This window comes from Phoxinus phoxinus (assembly GCF_949152265.1).
Source record: "Phoxinus phoxinus genome assembly, chromosome: 18".
NCBI classification, from domain to species: domain Eukaryota; kingdom Metazoa; phylum Chordata; class Actinopteri; order Cypriniformes; family Leuciscidae; genus Phoxinus; species Phoxinus phoxinus.
This window is the reverse complement of record NC_136893.1, coordinates 30,380,538-30,400,398: the sequence shown is the minus strand read 5'-3', so window position 1 is coordinate 30,400,398 and position 19,861 is coordinate 30,380,538. Positions and strand designations below refer to the sequence as shown.

General features: G+C 42.4%; 2 protein-coding genes across 11 annotated transcripts in view; one reads left to right on the top strand and one right to left on the bottom strand.

Annotated features, from left to right (window-relative positions):
• Nucleotides 1–18,615, bottom strand: syn2a (synapsin IIa). 3 transcript variants are annotated; one of them, XM_079589175.1, is made up of 11 exons: nt 15,491–15,956; nt 10,241–10,298; nt 10,074–10,165; nt 5,411–5,567; nt 5,238–5,327; nt 5,068–5,130; nt 4,835–4,977; nt 4,665–4,739; nt 4,470–4,572; nt 4,176–4,313; nt 1–1,174 (listed from the first exon to the last, which is right to left on the bottom strand). In XM_079589175.1, exons 1-11 carry the CDS (start codon nt 15,772–15,774, stop codon nt 1,040–1,042), a joined length of 1,338 nt encoding a protein of 445 aa, XP_079445301.1. In that variant the 5' UTR covers nt 15,775–15,956; the 3' UTR covers nt 1–1,039. The 3 variants fall into 3 exon arrangements, with proteins under 3 accessions (XP_079445301.1, XP_079445303.1, XP_079445302.1); XM_079589177.1 differs by lacking the exon at nt 15,491–15,956 and adding an exon at nt 18,111–18,615 and having other exon boundaries at nt 349–1,174; XM_079589176.1 differs by lacking the exon at nt 15,491–15,956 and adding an exon at nt 12,691–12,877 and having other exon boundaries at nt 349–1,174.
• A 27-nt stretch (nt 18,616–18,642) lies between these two features.
• vgll4a (vestigial-like family member 4a) overlaps nt 18,643–19,861 on the top strand; it is a 67,151-nt gene continuing 65,932 nt past the window's right edge. For 7 of the 8 annotated variants that reach the window (XR_013794928.1, XR_013794929.1, XM_079589190.1 and 4 more), the window contains exon 1: nt 18,643–19,056. Coding sequence is in view for 5 of the 8 variants with exons in the window: in XM_079589190.1 (XP_079445316.1) it covers nt 18,981–19,056 (76 nt within the window). In the remaining 3 variants the exon portion in view is untranslated. The remainder of the gene's footprint in view (nt 19,057–19,861) is intronic. The other variant, XM_079589192.1, reaches the window with a different exon arrangement.

Below are 19,861 nucleotides of genomic sequence, written 5' to 3'. Positions count from 1 at the left end.
CGTTACACTTTATTTTAAGGTGTCTGTGTTGCAGTTTAATTATGCAAGTACTGAGTGCTGACTGTGATGAAGATGACGACGATAAGCGAGAACAGACTCAGACTGTGACGATATGATCAAGGTTTGTTGCATGTAATGCAGAATACAGTTATTACTATGATAAGAACATGTAACTTGCAACAAGGATATTTTAAAATAAAGTGTTAACTTATTTTCATAAATTCATCAAAACGTCTCAAAATGTGATCATTTTGTTACTTTAATTGTGATTTTTATTTAGTGTTTTTGTCACAAATTGTGGTGACAGGGTTTGTGTATCTCATATAAAACGAATAGACATTAAAAATTATAGATAGTGTTCAGAGTTTTATTTTTATTTGTATTGCTCATTATTTATTTAATTTGCTATTCTGCAATAATATTGTTAACAATAAACAAATTGTCCACATTTTTGCAACTCCAGAATGACAGATGTCCAGTAATATACTTTCATTCAATGTAGGAAATACATTTCACCATATTTTATAACACATTTACAATACTAGAGTGCAAGAAGGATTATTATTATTAATATTATTTCAACAGTGATCACAAAAGAAAACACACACCTCTCCGTTCAACACACAATGACACACAACTTCGATCATGCAATTAAAGTATTTATTTACGTTTTATAGTCTCCTTTCTTTCATGTACACACACACACACACACACACACACACACACACACACACACACACACGCCCTTTGTCCACAATTTACTGAAACATAGACATAAGACAAGAAAATATATATATATAAAGTACGATTAAAAGAGCACTAGGCACAATCTGCTGATCACACACAACAACCCTGAAGAGGACACCGCTTCACAGAGACACAAAAGCAACCGTCACAAGCGCACAACAGTGAGAGTTACACAGTACAGACTGAAATACAGATCAGGCCCACACTAACACATTATTTGTTCACTTGCATCTCAGGCATCACTGTTTGAATGTTCGAACACAACCGGTCAGGAGTTCTTCCTGGTTGTGTTTTAGTTTGCCTGCACTAGCTTTGGTCCCACAGCAACACCATTACAGTCCAGAATGTACTGCAAACAGCCTTGTGGAGCCGCCTTCTGCGCCGCGCCGTTCTTCAGCTCAACCAAAGCGTCCTTTTCAGCAGTAACCTGAAACACACACGCACACGCACACACACACACACGCACGCACACACACACACACACTGAGCATCTGAGCTGTTGACACGCTTGCATATAAAACATTCAACTTCCAAAATGTTCTCCTAAATGTGAAGTAGCTTGAACATAGATTTTTTGAGTAATTCATTTTTTTATATAAACAGAACTAGAATACTCAAACATGTATGTTTATGTTAACTATCATACAGTTCAGAGTTAACATTTCTTCTTCCCTAATATTTGTTGATCATCATTCGTTGACGGTTTTGAGATTTGTAAGGTAATTTGAGGTAAATGTGCATCTCATTGCACCTTTTAGAATTGAATATCAAGGTAATATGAACTGAACGAAATTATAAACGCAACACTTGTTTTTGCCCCTATATGTGCTGAACTCAAAGCTGGGAATTGGCAAAAATGTGATGATTCGAGAGTATTGCGATATTTGGTCCACGGTTCAATATTATTGCGATTCTTAACATATTGCGATACAGCAAGTATTGCGATTCGATTCTGCGATATACTGCGATTGATGTCCCCCATATTACTCAAAGGCATTACAAAAAATGACACATTTAATTCTGTGAACATGATCTTCTACACATTAACTGTGCAAAAACTTGAACATTCAGGACCTTATTACAGGACAGGCCGTGATTATTCTCTGAATAGGAGACCTCTCACAGGAATGGGGAGCTCCCAGCACATAAGTTAAAATGATTTACATACAACAGAGTAACATAAACCTGATAATAAGCATATAATTAAGAGTAACTTAGATTCAATCAAATTGAGAAAAATAAACAAAAATGTGTTCTGCTCTGTCCAGTCCTGTTAGCTGCAAGCTCATCAACCCAAATTACTTTGGGAATATTGGCATTTTTGTTTATAACAAGGAGTTGGTCAACATGCTCAGAGGTTAAAGTGCTGCTCTGGGCCGTTCCTATATCTCCTGTGTGATGAATACCTAAATATACCCACACTTTAGATTTGACAGAAGGCGAGCGTCGTGTGCAACCGGTTGTGATGGTGAAGCCATTTTCATTTGCTGTTGAATGCACGACAACAAAGCACCGTAACAAGCGCCCTTGTGGATGTAATATGTAAATTATCAGAGTAAACTTGGAGAAAACCCGAAAGTAAAACAGATAATTTTATAATTAAATATTGCAATACTTTGCGTTACTGTATCGATATAATTGCGTGCACTAAATATTGTGATACTGAACAGAATAGATTTTTTCCCCACCACTATTTTCTATGTACAAAAAAGGTCTATTTCTCTTAAATATTGTTCACAAATCTGTCTAAATCTGTGTTTGTGAGCACTTCTCCTTTGCCGAGGTAATCCTCCACCTCACAGGTGTGCATATCAAGATGCTGATTAGACAGCAGGATTATTGCACAGGTGTGCCGTAGGCTGTCCACAATAAAATGCCACTCTAAAATGTGCAGTTTTACAGTATTGGGGGATCCAAAAACCAGTCAGTATCTGGTGTGACCACCATTTGCCTCACGCAGAGCAACACATCTCCTCCGCACAGAGTTGATCAGGTGTTGATCGTGGCCTGTGGAGGGTCGGTCCACTCCTCTTCAGTGGCTGTGTGAAGCTGCTGGATATTGGCAGGACCTGGAACACGCCGACCCAGAGCATCCCAAACATGCTCGACGGGTGACATGTGCGGTGAGTATGCTGGCCATGCAAGAACTGGGATGTTTTCAGCTTCCAGGAATTCCTTGCAATATGGGGCTGTGCATTATCATGTGCAACATGAGGTGATGGTCATGGAGGAACGGCACAACAATCTCGTCACGGTATCTCTGTGCATTCAAAATGCCATCAATAAAATGCCCCTGTGTTCGTTGTCCATAACATACGTCTGCCCATACCATAACTCCCCCGCCACCATGGGCCACTCGATCCACAGTGTAAACATCAGCACACTGCTCACCCACACGACGCCACACACGCTGTCTGCTATCTGCCCTGTACAGTGAAGACCGGATTCATCCGTGAAGAGAACACCTCCCCAAGTGCCAGACGCCATCGAATGTGAGCATGTGCCACTCAAGTCAGTTACGGTGACGAACTGCAGTCAGGAGACCCCGATGAGGACGACGAGCATCAGATGAGCTTCCCTGAGACGGTTTCTGACAGTTTGTGCAGAGATTCTTTAGTTTCAGCCGCTGTCCGGGTGGCGGCTCTCAGACGATCCTGGAGGTGAAGATGCTGGATGTGGAGGTCCTGGGCTGGTGTGGGCACACGTGGTCTGCGGTTGTGAGGCCGGTTGGATGTACTGCCAAATTCTCTGAAACGCCTTCAATTCACGGGCAACAGCTCTGGTGGACATTCCTGCAGTCAGCATGCCAATCGCACGCTCCCTCGAAACTTGCAACATCTGTGGCATTGTGCTGTGTGATAAAACTGCACATTTTAGAGTGGCCTTTTATTGTGGACAGCCTACGGCACACCTGTGCAATAATCCTGCTGTGTAATCCGCATCTTGATATGCACACCTGTGAGGTGGAGGATTATCTCGGCGAAGGAGAAGTGCTCACTAACACAGATTTAGACAGATTCGTGAACAATATTTGAGAGAAATAGGCCTTTTGTGTACATAGAAAAAGTCTTAGATCTTTGAGTTCAGCTCATGAAAAATGGGGGCAAAAACATATAAAACGTTTATAATTGTGTTTAGTGTATTTGCCACAGTAGGCTTTGAAAATCAATTGGGTAAAACCCTACAAATTGTTGTTCCTTGCATTGCTAAATTCTAACATTTACTGTAGTTGCTTAGGCATATTCACTTACATAAGTCTTTGTCAGTTACCAAATATGATAAAAATATTGTAGTTGTCAGAAACCGCAATTTGAGTTGGACAGAATTAATTGAGTTAACTGGAAAAAAAATAGTACAATAGGTCGTTTTTTTTTTGTAAGTCGGCTTTGTTTTGTTTAGTCTTTGCAGTGTGTTGTTACATCATGTACCTGTTTGGGTTGAATAGCAGTTGGTCTTTTGGGATTCTGTGACATTACATGATTCATTTTGGCAATGACCATGTCTGCTATTAGCTGCTGGTCCTCGGCCTGGTGGTCCCCCTCTAAAGGCATAGACGAACCCATCACCTACCCAAACAAACACAGGTATTAGTAATATTACATGAAGAGTAAAACACAATGGTTGAAGATACAAACCTGCATAAACGCTCTACAATGTCTTTGTATATCACATCTATTAACTAGTAAGCAACTCTTCCAAGCCATTTTAAGTAGAGCACATACCTCAGTAATGTAATCTTTTCCATCTTTTCCATGAATAGCTTTCACAGCACAAATTTCAAGGCCTCCAAATATTTCGCAGCAGGTGTCTACCCATAGCTTATACCTGCAAGACAACGCAACATGCTTAGTCATGTTCCACGCATAGTTGCTTACCTGTAGTGGATGCTGTAAAGCTGCCATTGCTGTGTGTGTTACCTGTCTGTCATAGCCACCTGCTCCACCATGGCAGTGCCAGTGTTGGACTTCCAGTTACCTGACACCGACGTCCTCCTATGAAACGAGGAGCATTCTTCATCTGTCAAGAACAGCATTTAGCTGAATCTGAGATGTGTTCAGAAACTCTACAGAATAGCATCTTTACTCACATGTAAGCTTTGTAATCATTTCCAATTTTCTGGATCCTGATGTCATATTTGGGTTCGATGAAAGGTTCACATGTGCTGTATGTCTGAGTGACGGCCACCACACTAGCTATGTCCTGAAACTTTGTGTGGTTCTCCACTTTCACCTTAACAACACATACGATTGGATTAGATGTTTAACTACATAATCACAAAGCTCTTCTTCTACAGTCCTTGTTTTTGAGTTTCAACGTTACCTTCCCCACACCAGAGTGAGCGTGCCCGATTTTCACCACAACGGGAAATGCCGGCATGGTCACCTGGTTTGTTTTTGCACAAACAGATTATTTATTCATTTAATTATGCAGATAATAGTGATTGATCACATTGCTGAAAAAAGAAAACTGTTTGTGAAACTATCTCTTACCATTTCTTTATAGTTGGGGTAGAACGTCTGTTCAATTAATGGAAATTTCTCCTGTCCGAGTTTCTTGTATGTGCTGATCAGACATGCAAACTGCAGATAAGTTTAGAGAGATGAGGTTGGAGATATCACATATCTATCAAATGCCATGTCAGATTGAGCGTCCTCAAACTTACGGCCCAGGGTTTGTCACAGAGGTTGTAGATGGACTCCAGGGAGTTGATGCTGGGAATACCAGCGTACTGCAGTCCGATGATTAAGTTACGGAAGTCCTCGTTCTCTGCCATGCTGAAAGCATGTTGTCGGATCAGGACAAAGTCGGGCTTAAATGACCTGTAGGGGCATACAGTACACAGACACAAGCAACTGTAGTTATACATGCAACGCTTGACATTTATAATATGTCACAATGGTTCTCCTCCTAACAGTCGTTCAGTGCCCCATCTGTCAGACTGGCAGGCCCATCATGACAGCGACCAGAGTCCCTGAGCTCTATTCTCACACTCCTCCCCGTGTAGATTTTGGGAGCCACACTCACAGGGCATTATTGTATTTCCCATTTTGCCGTTTACAGACTGAGCTGGTCCTGTAACAGCTGGTGCTGTGAATCCTGTTTTGCTTTTGGCTGGGGGTGTGTCTTTTCGCAAGAGTGGAAAACAGCCGTGCCAAGGCCAGTTTGTCCATTCTCATGAATAAGCATCCTAATTTTCAGATTTAATAATTTTGCATTTAATCATTTAGCATTTAATCTTTTATCCAAAGCGACTTACAAATGAGGAGAGCAATAGAAGCAGTTCATTAGTATTCAAAAAATAAATAAAACAGTTGTTGCCTTCTCCCCAAGCTGATGCCTATTGTCCTGTAGCCCATCCCAGCCTTGTGCAGGTCTACAGTTTATCCCTGATGTCCTTACACAGCTCTCTGATCTAAGCCATTGTGGAGAGGTTGGAGTCTGTTTGATTGAGTGTGTGGACAGGTGTCTGTTTGATTGAGTGTGTGGACAGGTGTCTGTTTGATTGAGTGTGTGGACAGGTGTCTGTTTGATTGAGTGTGTGGACAGGTGTCTGTTTGATTGAGTGTGTGGACAGGAGTCTGTTTGATTGAGTGTGTGGACAGGTGTCTGTTTGATTGAGTGTGTGGACAGGTGTCTGTTTGATTGAGTGTGTGGACAGGTGTCTGTTTGATTGAGTGTGTGGACAGGTGTCTGTTTGATTGAGTGTGTGGACAGGTGTCTGTTTGATTGAGTGTGTGGACAGATGTCTGTTTGATTGAGTGTGTGGACAGGTGTCTGTTTGATTGAGTGTGTGGACAGGTGTCTGTTTGATTGAGTGTGTGGACAGGTGTCTTTTATACAGGTAACGAGTTCAAACAGGTGCAGTTAATGCAGGTAATGAGTGGAGAACAGAAGGGCTTCTTAAAGAAAAACTAACAGGTCTGTGAGAGCCGGATTCTTACTGGTTGGTAGGTGATCAAATACTTGTCATGCAATAAAATGCTTATTAATTATTTAAAAATCATACAATATGATTTTATGGATTTTTTTTTTAGATTCCGTCTCTCAGTTGAAGAGTACCTTTGATAAAATTACAGACCTCTACATGTTTTGTAAGTAGGAAAACCTGCAATATCGTCAGTGTATCAAATACTTGTTCTCCGCACTGTATATATATATACACTGATTGGCTTCATCGCTCTGTCTCCTCTCCATCAGTAAGCTGGTGTGTGGTGGGCGTTCTGGCACAATATCCTCCTTCTATGTAAAGCGCTTTGAGTGCAGAGAAAAGCGCTATATAAATGTAATGAACGGTCCAGCTGAAGGTCATTCCTCCAGCAGGGAACGGTCCAGGTGAATGTCATTCCTCCAGCAGGGAACGGTCCAGGTGAAGGTCATTCCTCCAGCAGGGAACGGTCCAGGTGAAGGTCATTCCTCCAGCAGGGAAGGGTCCAGGTGAAGGTCATTCCTCCAGCAGGGAAGGGTCCAGGTGAAGGTCATTCCTCCAGCAGGGAAGGGTCCAGGTGAAGGTCATTCCTCCAGCAGGGAAGGGTCCAGGTGAAGGTCATTCCTCCAGCAGGGAATGGTCCAGGTGAAGGTCATTCCTCCAGCAGGGAACGGTCCAGGTGAATGTCATTCCTCCAGCAGGGAACGGTCCAGTTGAATGTCATTCCTCCAGCAGGGAACGGTCCAGGTGAAGGTCATTCCTCCAGCAGGGAACGGTCCAGGTGAAGGTCATTCCTCCAGCAGGGAACGGTCCAGTTGAATGTCATTCCTCCAGCAGGGAACGGTCCAGGTGAAGGTCATTCCTCCAGCAGGGAACAGTCCAGGTGAAGGTCCTTGAAAGAGATGTTGTGCCTCTTTGAGATGATGGCACCACGAGGCCACTTTACTTGCAGAACGCAAGCTTCTGGATGGCACGTAAGTCTGGAGTATAAAGGTATAAAGGGAGCAGAGCCAGTGGTTGTTCTGTAGGAGAGCATCAGTGACTTGAATTTGATGCGAGCGGCAACTGGCAACCAGTGCAGGTTTATGGCGCTGCTGCTGTTGTAATGTGGCTGCCGTCGCATCATCCCAGTGGAGCTCACACTGGTGGTGTTGAGGAGAGACATGACTGTAAATCGCTTTGGGTGTACAGTAGTACATGTGAAAAAGCGCTATATAAATGTCTAATTCATTCATTCATTCATTCATTCATATCCCAGATATGGGGAAACGGGAGCTAGACCTCATCAGCCTGCTCGCGTGAACCTCACATCACAGTTCAACGAGGGCTACCCAGATTACTGGGGTTATTACCCTCACCCACCTCATCATGTCACAGTCTAAACGGCTTAAGGTAAGGGAACAATCCTACGCCACAGATGCAGCAAACCAACCCTGCCGATCTCCTGGGTGAGAGAAACAGGCAGGCTTCATCGGGCCGAGACCTGTTCTCCAAGAGCCGCACCACCGGTCTTCAGCTCCAGCGCTCAGAGTTCAGCGTATGCAGTCGTGATCAGTCCCTTTCGCTCTGAGGTCATTGGTGTTGATGGCATCGTTTCCCTGGGGCTGTTGAGAACGAGAGCATTTCAGCTCTGGACGGAGAATCAGAGCTTGAGTCTTAGTAATGAAAGCATCACTTCTGAGCTGGGAGTGCTGTTGAACAGCAGAACGGTGTGAGGGGTTTTAGTCGTCGCCTATATAAACAGGCAAGGGGTGGTCGATCTCCACCGCTTCACAGTCTGGAGAAGAGACTGAATGTGTTGAGCAGCACTGCGACTAAACACATAGAACAACTCATTATACTCAGTGACGTACTCCAAGCGCTCGCACTACTTCTAACCCTACTGGATTTGCATCAGTCGCTTTGTCCCATCCAGCGCCGACAGCCTCAAGCGCCGGTGTTATTCTCTCACGTATAGACCAACATCGAGACCAAATATCACTCAGTTGATCAGAGATATTCTCTCACAGAGCGCAACAGCCCTCCTTTTTCATTACATCGATTTCTGCCTGATTGAACTCCCGTCACTCGTGTTTCCCGCTATCCTGATTAGTAGAGCAGAATTGAGCAGAATGGTGCAGTTCCATGACTGGATATTTTTTTAAACAAACACCGTTTCAGAGATACAGACATGCCAGATTGGATGGGGAAATTGTGGCAAATTGCCTGTTTTTACTCTTCCTGCAGGAACTATTGATGAAAGCAACAACGGTTTGTGAAGGGTACATGTCAGCTCAATCCTGTTTAATCACTGTCCTGAGATGTAGTGGTCTACAAGTGCCCTCACTGGCCCATATTCAACCATTGGAGAGCATTGTCTGACAGCTCTTCCTCTGAAGACAGCAGTACTGCTGGCTCGCACTGTGGCACAGCGACTGAAGTGAAGAACGTGCTTTCTACATTCTTCTTGTATGTAGTTTGCATTGGGGGGGATTTAAAGTTATGCTTAAATCCAGTCCAGCTTTTGTTCAGACAGTCCATGATGCAGGGACGGCCTGAACTCTGGAGCTATCGCTGTTTCCCACCGGCTTTTCCTCACCGCAGGAGGAGCGTCCAGAGCTTGCTTGCATATGTGCAGGACATAAGTTACAAGTAATCAGCTCTTCATCTCTCGGGCGGACGTTTATAAAGGCAAACCTATCTCTCATTAGCGGCTCTCTATAGAGACTTGTTTCCAGCCACAGAATTAAAAAGGTAATTGTGAATCTCACGATTGCGAGTTATAAAGTCAGAATTGCGTGATATAAACTTTCTTTATATTCTGAGGAGCAATTCTCTAACTAGCAAAACTAGCAATTCTGAGGAAAAAAGTTTTTTTTTCCTTAGAATTGGACTTTATATCTCACACTTCTGAGAAAGGATTCTGGATTCACGATTCTCACAACGCTGCTCATTCAGTGTGTGAGCGGTGCATGATAGGGCACATTACACACGTCTCATTTTCAGGTTTTCATTTAATATGTATGATAATCTATATAATGTCTCCTATAGTAATTTTAGACAGGGTTTTGGATATGTGTCTGAAGACTTCATGGGACATTGGTGTAAACAGAAGCATTGTCTCGGTGACACCAAGCCACTCAAATCATTATGAATGGCCTTTTATTATAACTGTACTTTATTACATCCCAGGATAATGATATGCTTTCATATCTCACATCATGTTCTCTCTGAGCGGGTTCATTTAGCTTTCATTCTGATTGAAGGTTAAGAAATGTTGATGACTGTTATTGTACACACAATAGCACATTAGATTATAGAAACTGATGTTTTTAGATCATATTCAATAGTTATTGCACATTATCTCAGTTATTGCAGTATAATATGAACAGCTTGAGGTGATTTCTAAACACAAGTTTACCTGACAATCTTGTTTTCATTCTGCAAACCCTGCACAGCCACCGTACATGATCCGTTTGCATGAGCCACGACACTGATGTCAGCAAACTCAGCCTGGAAAACAAGAGGAAGGAACGAATAAATAAGAATACTTTCATTTGATTTGTCTTTTGACTTTTATAAACTCACCTGTTCAACTTTAATGTCATAATCTCCATTCAGTTTTTTTCCTCTGAAGAGTTTGGCCCTGTAGAAAAGGGAAAAAAAAGATGATTTAAAAAGTGATAAAATATGCACTTAAAATATGTTTCCATTGTGTCTGATTGTTCAGTTCAGAGAATCATCTAAAAGGAGATGCTCAGGGCAAGATCAATGGTATCATGCAAAAAATCATAGGAGTTATTTGCATTTCACAAGCATAAGAATAATTAACTTGGCTTAAAATGATGTGCTTTATTATCTGTCTTTAATGATCTATTTTTCCATCACTAATATGCAAGAATAACTCTGAACTGTGTCAGTTATATAACCGGGCTAAAGACACAACTTAAGAAAAATTAGCTTTTTACCACAGTGTATGATTGAAGAATATATATATATATATATATATATATATATATATATATATATATATATATATATATATATATATATATATATATATATTTGTATTGAACAGATTTTGTGTGAAAAAAAAATCATAATAGTGGTTTGTTTGTTTGTTTAAAAATGGTATAAATGTATGAGGTGGCGAGGTCTGTTACCCCACACACACACGGGGCAAATATATATATGTTTTTAATAATGTCTAAGTTAATACTTGTTCAAAATAATCAATTTACCAAAGTTTGTACTATTTCCGTTTACTTTGATAAAATAATTATTTTTACATTAAAATGTCATTTTATACTGTCATTAAAATGTTAATATAAAAATATCTTTTATAAATACATACAAACAAAATTATTTTTTTTAAAAAGTAAAGATTCTGAAAGGAGGTCCCATAATAATTGAATACAGTAGTAACAATAAACATGACATTTTATTATATAATATGATTAATATGATATTTTTATATTATAATATGGTGATTATCTCTAAGGTGGACACCCAACTTAATATATGATATTTACCATCTGTCTGTTTCTAATCATGCTAATTATTGTGCCTTTCGCCCCAAATACCATCATTTATATATTATTGTTATTGAAAAATACACTGGGTTGTTTTAACCCAATTTTGGGTCAAATATGGACAAATCAAAACGTTGGATCAAAAATGCAATTTAAAAACTTAACCCAATGGCTGGGTTTGTCCATATTTGACCCAAAATTCGGTTAAAACAACCCAGCATTTTTTTTTTAGAGTGTATAGTCAAAATATAATCAATAATTTTATCGATTCTCATTTTCAACATAAATCTACAAGATTTTAAAAATCATTAAATATGAGATCACATGAAGAGATTCTGCTTGGCGCTGCTGTCTGGAGTCACGTCTGGAAGGCGGATCTTGAGAAGCGCATGTTTTGCTGCGGAGAGTGTGTGTGGGCATCTTGTGTTTTAGAGGAAAATAAAATCTTTCCCCACGTTTGTGCCCTGTACTGTGTCAGGCTTACAGCCAAACCGTTACAGCGGATAAGACGCGCTTGTTTGTACACGATGCAGGACTGGCTAATAAATCATATGATGTTATCATAAAACCAATCATTGGTCAACACAGCACACAATATTAAAGTGACTCACTGCACAAGCACGTGCACTGCAGTGTTGTACAGCACGACGGCGGAGTGTGTGAGTGTTTTAGCGCTGCATGTTGGCATGAGGATGATGGCGTGTTGTTTAGCAGGCTAGTTATCAGGGGAACAACATTTTTGCTATATTTTTCCACATATAATATTCCACCTGCGATAATCCAGGACTTCCTCGATTACGTTTCCTTGCTACAACATGAATCAACTGTCTTCACTTCATCTAAAGATAGGCACACACACAATCTAAATGATCATTGCATTTATTTGCAGTGACAAAATAAGTCACTGTATATGTTAAATATGTATGTTGAAATATATGTCAATTATAAACCAGGTCCATGTGCTTTACAGAGTGCCAACACAGCCCGACTGTGATCTCAGTAACACAGCTATAATTCAGCTTCTCGCTAGTGTTCACATGTCAGGAATAGTGATGAAGAAGTGCACTGACTGTTCATGTGCAGACGGACACGAGAGACTAAAGCCGAGCGTCTCCACACGGATGTCCACTGCGGATCCACCTTTACACTATAAACTGCAGAACCGCATCAAGTCAGAAATGATATTAATGCGCATAAAAGGTAAGCTGGTGTAGTAAAAGCAGTGGTATTTATATAGTCATAGTTTCATAGGGCTAGTATACTGTACAGTAGCCTAGGATTATTAATTCCTAAATGCCTGAGTTTAAAGGTTTGGGCCATATCCCAACACAAAAGAAAGCATTTTAATGTTGAATCTAATTATTTGAATGTATTACAGTCAAAGATATGATATGTCAAATGTCAAACACAATTGGTTCACTTACAGCACTTGTGTAAGGGTAAACTGAGCCAAGGAACCAAATAAATAACAACCAGTGGAAGATTTTAATTTCTTGAATATCTTACGAGAACTCTCCGCTCCAGAAGTACATCACCGAGGCCTTAGAAGAGCCGTACAGCCGTAAAGCAGTGACCGCTACAGATGTGCGGTGATTATATTCCTCTCGGCTGAGGACAGTGCAGAATATGAGTGTCATGATTTGTGCTAGTCTTGAGGCAGGATCATGACAGAGCCATGTTTCGTGTGCAAGCACATGCCTTGTGTTTGGGCCGTGTGCTTGTGTTGTCTCGTCACTCAGCCCCGCCCCCTTGTTCTCCTCGTTAGTCATTATTGTGTCATCTGTGTCACCTGTCGTCATTATCAGTTTCTCCCTATTTAATCCTCTTGTGTTTGCTGTCCTGTGCCGGTTCATTATCTTACGTTGTGAAACTTTGTGAGTATCCTGTCAAAAGAATTGTAGTGAAAGTTCTGATTCTGCATTTGTTTATTGTCTAGTTATCTGTCAAGTCATAGGGCGTTTTCACACCTGAGAGTCCGCACCAAGGTCCGAACCAAAGTTCATGTGTTGATACATTTTATACATTCGGTAAGTCTTGGTTTGGTTTCACACTGCAATTATGCGAGCGCACTAAAGAACTTCACATGACGTGCTTGCGTGCTGTCGTCATCATCTCTGTGCGCTGCATCTCGACAGTGATTGGTTTGTAAACGGACGTGCGTCTGACGTCAGCGTGTGTTGTCAAAAATCGGCGGGTAACTTTGACAACAATAAATGAACAGACGCATATTGTTGAAACTATATTGTTATTATTATGGTATTACTACCTGCAGCACCAACTATACGCGAGGCTAGTTCAAATTCGCCAAATGAACGTCCTCGCTGTGCGAACATTTGATCATCGCCGGCAGGAAAGGAGGAGAAGACGGCAAGCGTTTTTCCAGTTGACTTCATATTATGTCGTCAGACCATATTTCAAATAAAAACCTTGTTTCCTCCTCTCCACATGTGCTACCACGGCTCATTCTTCCTGCTATCTTTGTCTTCTTCGGCTACACGGGAACAGCCGGAACTTTGTGTAAATGGTCCGAAAGTCTGAACCTTACAGAAAATGCTTTCACACTATAACGAACCAAACCTTTGTTCAGTGTGATCCGGACCGAGACTACCTCTTTTCATCAGACCAAATTTCGTCTGATTGGTCCGGACCGTGGTCCAGGGGAGGTTTCACACCTGTAATTTTGATCCGGACCAAACTGAAAAGTCAGAAAGTCCGGAGCAAACAAGGTAGTCTAGTTTAGTCACCCTTGTCCTGTCTGTGTTTTGCCGCCTCGTGGGTTTTGTTTCCCCCGTTTTTGTCATCAATAAACCTAGTGTGTTCTGCAAGCTGTCTGCGATTGGGTTCATCCTGAAAATCATAACAATTAGTCCTATAATAGATCCAACACCGAGTGTGTCTTCATCTGTGGAGAGGATCTCTTTACATTGGGGAATGACCAATAAAGCGGATCTTATAGATAAAGGTACAGTGGATGACATACTTAACATGCTCCAGAAAACATGCAGGCTTTAAAGAGGACACAGTAAACCTTATAGAGTTATCTTGAAGATTTCACCACATTATGGTCTTTACATTAAAACTGTAGTCCAAACGTGACCGTACAGTCCTGAGCTTTCAGGGGTTATTATAACTGTTCACTGAGAGACACATGTAAACCTATGCTGACTTTGGGCATTAGTGACACATTTCATCTCATATTACTCCCAATCCCAGCTGAGCGCATGTATTTTACTGAATGAAATTAAATTAGCAGTTCACCCCCTGAAAAGCCCCACCAGAAAGCCACAAACAATAACATAATACTAAAGAAGAAAAGTAAAAAGGAGATGCAAACTCTTTTTCACTTAATGTAACAACAATAATAACATTAATAACTAAAAACCCTAAAAAACAAGGCTGTGTTTTTCCACGTATGACCACTACATGAATGCATGATTTAAATGAGCAAGAGCCATAAATATATGAATGACAAACCCTTTAAACATGACATGTATTATAGGTTATTACATGTTCTTTCTTTTGAGCGTTGACACAAGCAGGAATTGAACGGCTCTGGTCATGTGACTCTTTACAGCAGCCATGGGAAGATGATATGTGTGGTGTGTGCCATCTCAAAGCAGTGTGTGTTTCTCACTCAACACGATCACAGAAGCTTTAACACGAGCGGTACCACAGACATCCCCAGCCTAGGCTTGAGCAGTATCTGCATGTGTGCAGAAGCTGAATAATGATAGCATGTGTTCCCTCACATTCACATCCATCTTCTGAAGAAATGCTGCAGATATTGCTGCTCAGATTCACCCATACTCGTTTACATGGCAATCCATAAATCAATCAACGCTTATTTATATAGCACAATAAAGCAACAGTAGTTGTTCTGTACAAGAGGATACAAATAAAATAAAAACAAGACCGCAAAACAAATGATAAAGGGAATTTACATCAAAAACATCAGAAATATTCAACATTATATTCAGCGTATGAGAAGAGGGACGTGTATTATGAATAGTGGAAGACAATTCAACCATTTTGGACCAACAATAGAAACCAAAGCAAGTGTATTTAATATTAATACTAATATATGATCAGATAGAGCTGTTACCCCCAGGCTCACACAGAAGAAGTTGAACAGAATCACACACACTCAGGCGTATATCAGAGACACCAGATTAATGCAGTGATGGCGGGGGTTTCCCAGTACCAGCAGTGAAACGGGCATTATATCCTCCACCAGTCACAGTAATGATGTAGCTCAGCACTAAACACACGAGGGTGCGCTCGGCTATCAGGGGGAGCGGTGCCTTACCAGTCGTGCTGGGCCGCGTCGATGACCAGCAGGAGCTTGAGGCTGCGGGCCGGCTGCTCCACCAGCCCCGCCGAGGCGGCCGTCTGCTTCACCGCACTGCTGATGGAGCTGAAGAAGCCCTGCGCCGGCGCCGCGCCGGCTCTCCTGTCCGGGCCCGGGGACACCGGAGCGGGGCCCGGCGGGGGAGGCTGAGGGGGGTCTGGCTTCTGCAGGTCGGACATGTAGCCATTCGGCAGGTTGGAGATGAAGGTGCTGTCCGACAGGCGCCGGCGCAGGTAGTTCATGGCTGACAGTAGAGGAGCAGTGTGATCGGGACACAGACGAGGGGTTATCCCACAGGAGCGAGTAGAGGAGCAGTGCTGGAGGCTTTATCCCACAGGAGAAGACGGATCAGAGCTGGGATGCTCCTCGAGTCGCAGTGTTTCCTCCCCTCTCTGCGCTACACACCTCTGATGTCACACATGCAAGCAGCCAATCAGACGCTTGCTGCATCCCTGCATGAGATGCCCGGCCTCTCCCCTCCCCCACGCCTGAGCGCTGCGCGGCTGAAGCTGTCCTGCAGTACGTGTGTGTGTGGGGGGGGGGGGGGGGACAACAGCCACGAGCTTCCCTCAGCAGTGCTGTGCTCACTCGAAGCCTCACTGAAGACATCGCATGTTCATCACTGCCGTCACACGTTCTCTGATTTACTGTCAGCCTTCATTCTGGCTGGAATGTGAAAAGATTGCAGTATCTTTGAGCTTGACATTCATTTATTATTAACCGACATGCAATCTTGACAGACAGACTGAGAGCCAAATAAAAATGCTCCTGTTTTAATGCTTCATTGTGTGTTTTCTATTTATCGTCTGCGTTTCTCAGTGTTCATCATCATCCTTCTGTTTAATGCATGCACATTTGGTCAGTCCGATCACAAGTGGTCAGTTCAGGAGATGCATGTACAGCTGGCACACTCGTGACTGAGCTCTGTGACGGCTGGGTGTCTCTACATCAGCTGGGGAAGCAGAGGCAATCATAGTCTATAGTCTCACAATTATATATCATAGCACTGAATCTGAGACGAGGCACTGTCAATCAAATTTCATCTTTATTTTCATCTTTTTGGCATGTTTTTCCACACCACAATGCGTACCACATCCAGTTGGTCCAGGCCGGTTTCTGCTGGTCTCGTGCTGGTCTGGTCTCGTGTGCTGGTCTCGTGCTGGTCTGGTCTTGTGCTGGTCTCGTGCTGGTCTGGTCTGGTCTCGTGCTGGTCTGGTCTGGTCTCGTGCTGGTCTGGTCTGGTCTTGTGCTGGTCTGGTCTGGTCTCGTGCTGGTCTGGTCTTGTGCTGGTCTCGTGCTGGTCTGGTCTGGTCTGGTCTGGTCTGGTCTCGTGCTGGTCTGGTCTCGTACTGGTCTGGTCTGGTCTCGTGCTGGTCTGGTCTCGTACTGGTCTGGTCTCGTGCTGGTCTGGTCTCGTGCTGGTCTGGTCTGGTGCTGGTCTGGTCTGGTGCTGGTCTGGTCTGGTGCTGGTCTGGTCTTGTGCTGGTCTGGTCTCGTACTGGTCTGGTCTGGTGCTGGTCTTGTGCTGGTCTGGTCTCCTACTGGTCTGGTCTCGTGCTGGTCTGGTCTGGTCTTGTGCTGGTCTGGTCTCGTGCTGGTCTGGTCTCGTGCTGGTCTGGTCTGGTCTCGTGCTGGTCTGGTCTCGTGTGCTGGTCTGGTCTCGTGTGCTGGTCTCGTGCTGGTCACATAATACCAGCTGGTCCAGATGCTGGTCTGGTCTTGTGCTGGTCTGGTCTCGTGCTGGTCTGGTCTCGTGCTGGTCTGGTCTCGTGCTGGTCTGGTCTGGTCTCGTGCTGGTCTGGTCTCGTGTGCTGGTCTGGTCTCGTGTGCTGGTCTCGTGCTGGTCACATAATACCAGCTGGTCCAGATGCTGGTCTGGTCTTGTGCTGGTCTGGTCTCGTGCTGGTCTGGTCTGGTCTCGTCCTGGTCTGGTCTCGTGCTGGTCTGGTCTCGTGCTGGTCTGGTCTCATCTCGTGTGCTGGTCTCGTGCTGGTCTCGTGTGCTGGTCTGGTCTCGTGCTGGTCTCGTGTGCTGGTCTGGTCTCGTGCTGGTCTGGTCTCGTGCTGGTCTGGTCTGGTCTTGTGCTGGTCTGGTCTGGTCTCGTGTGCTGGTCTCGTGCTGGTCTCGTGTGCTGGTCTGGTCTGGTCTCGTGTGCTGGTCTCGTGCTGGTCTCGTGTGCTGGTCTGGTCTCGTGTGCTGGTCTGGTCTCATGCTGGGTGCATCACCTGGGTTCCCTCGACAAAAACCCAATAGGATTTTCCCACAGGCTTTTGGATTATCGCTAAAAACAAGCTCTGTGATCAACTAACGTTTATGAAACTTGCACATTTTGTCCATCAAGACAATTATCACAGATGAACACAACTTTTGTGAATTTTGAAGCCTAAATGCAGTCGCCAGAATTAAAAAGCTAAAGGTAGGCTACAAGCTAACTACACCACGGTCCCGCGACTTCAACGTCACCGGTCACTAGCTTCTGACAAATCTGAAAACATTTTCCCCAGAAAGTTTGTGTTAGAATTGTCTATAAGAGTACAATTATAAACGTAACGATGCTGTAAAAGCGGACTGAGTTTACCTGTTCAACGCGATGATGTGTAATCTCCTCGACAGCCTCTGTAGTCCCATTTAGCCTTTTTCAAGACACGTAACAGCTTCAAAATACGCTAGATTGCAGTGAAAACCGGAAGACAAAAGACAACAAGCGCAGCGCTGTAAAGGGGTGGGGCTACATATTGTTATATACATTATACTATAATATGTTCACTGACACACCCTCAACTCGTTAACATGTGGGCTTAAAGAAAATCCAGAGCTTCCCACTCGCATTTATGTTATTAAGTGCATTTATCTCGTAAATACGATATTTTCTACATAACTTGAATGCACCATATTATCTAGCATAAAGTGTTCAGTCTTTGCTTTATGCATTTCCCAGGCGAAACCTGATTCCTGGCCAGATGTCAATGACCATGGACCACTGGTTCTTTTGTGAGTTGTAAGAAACATTGAGTCCAACTGTCTTTACTTATCTAATCGTTTGTTTTAATCGCGTTTTCGCAGTTTGCTGCAGAATGTTTTGCCACTCGTGTTCCGGCGGGAAAGTGACGCCAAGGCATACTATCGCGAGAGTTCGGCATGAGGCATTCAGCAGGAGCAGAGACGGTGGTCACCTGACACGTGATGCTTTTCTCAGCGCTGGTCAGGACGGGCCAATAGCGCTCGTCTTTGATGACTGCAAAACTATTATTTCATTGAGTTTGGTGTTACAACTCATAGCTCAGTATGCTAAAAACAACGTAAACTTTATTAATATTATTTTTCACATCTTACTAATGATTGTAAGATTGCTCATGTTTCCCCTTCAGAAAGGCCGGTACTTCAGCTCTATAGATGAGCTGGACTAACCGATTATAATTCTGCTTTAAATGTGCATGTTTGTGGTAAAATGCATATTTTGATTAATCGATTCGTCAGTAAAATGAATAATAATATCAGCAGGCTGCATTGTAATCCATATGAGGGTAAGTACAACTCCTAAACAATATTTAATACTTGATTATGGAATAATAACATCGGAGGCAGTAAGGAAAATACATCTGTTAGTAAAATATGTTCCAGTTTCGTTTTTAAGAAAGTATGCATCTTGTGTTCATGTTGCTTTCATAAAAATAAATGCCATACTTTAGAAACATAAAAATTTCATGACTAGTAAAAAGTCAAGTAAAAGTAATAACACAAGTTACTTTCCATACACAACGAGTGCATGTTAGTGTACATAATATCTTGATATCTTATTTTAAAAAATGTTTTGAAATATATGTGTCAGGGTAAAAAACTAATTATTATTTTTTTTTTTACAAATAATACATTAATAATTTCTAAATTAATCTCTATATTGTTCTGCCCTGATCTAATCCTTGCTGTGTCATAAAGTCAAATTATCGTATATTTTAATGTTTTCTTTCCAAGGATCTCAACCTTTTATTGAAGGTTTCCTCATTATTAAATCAGGACAGTTGATACGGTAGCCTATTTATGACTTGCAGAAAAAAATATAACATTGTGAGTTGCATTTTAAGTCTAAGAATAAATGAATATGTTGTTAATCGTAAATATTTTTACTGCTGAACTCTTGACCCTACTATATACTGACGAATAAGATTTTCAATCAAACATTTGCATATGAACAATTTTAAAGCTCATTGACTTTTTTTGTCTGACTTACATATTAGAACATGATGATGATCTAATATCTTTGTGGTATATTTTAAGCATTATTAGTATTATTGGCAATTGGCTAATCACAAAACATTAGACAAACGTGAT

What these genes read in the sequence shown, in the direction of transcription:
- syn2a (XM_079589175.1), bottom strand. Translation starts at nt 15,774, where the DNA reads ATGAACTACCTGCGCCGGCGCCTGTCGGACAGCACCTTCATCTCCAAC. An exon ending in CAGGTGGCTATGACAGACAG is followed by an intron (nt 4,573 to 4,664) that starts GTAACACACACA and finishes GTTGTCTTGCAG; the next exon opens with GTATAAGCTATGGGTAGACA. An exon ending in GAAAAGATTACATTACTGAG is followed by an intron (nt 4,314 to 4,469) that starts GTATGTGCTCTA and finishes TTGTTTGGGTAG; the next exon opens with GTGATGGGTTCGTCTATGCC.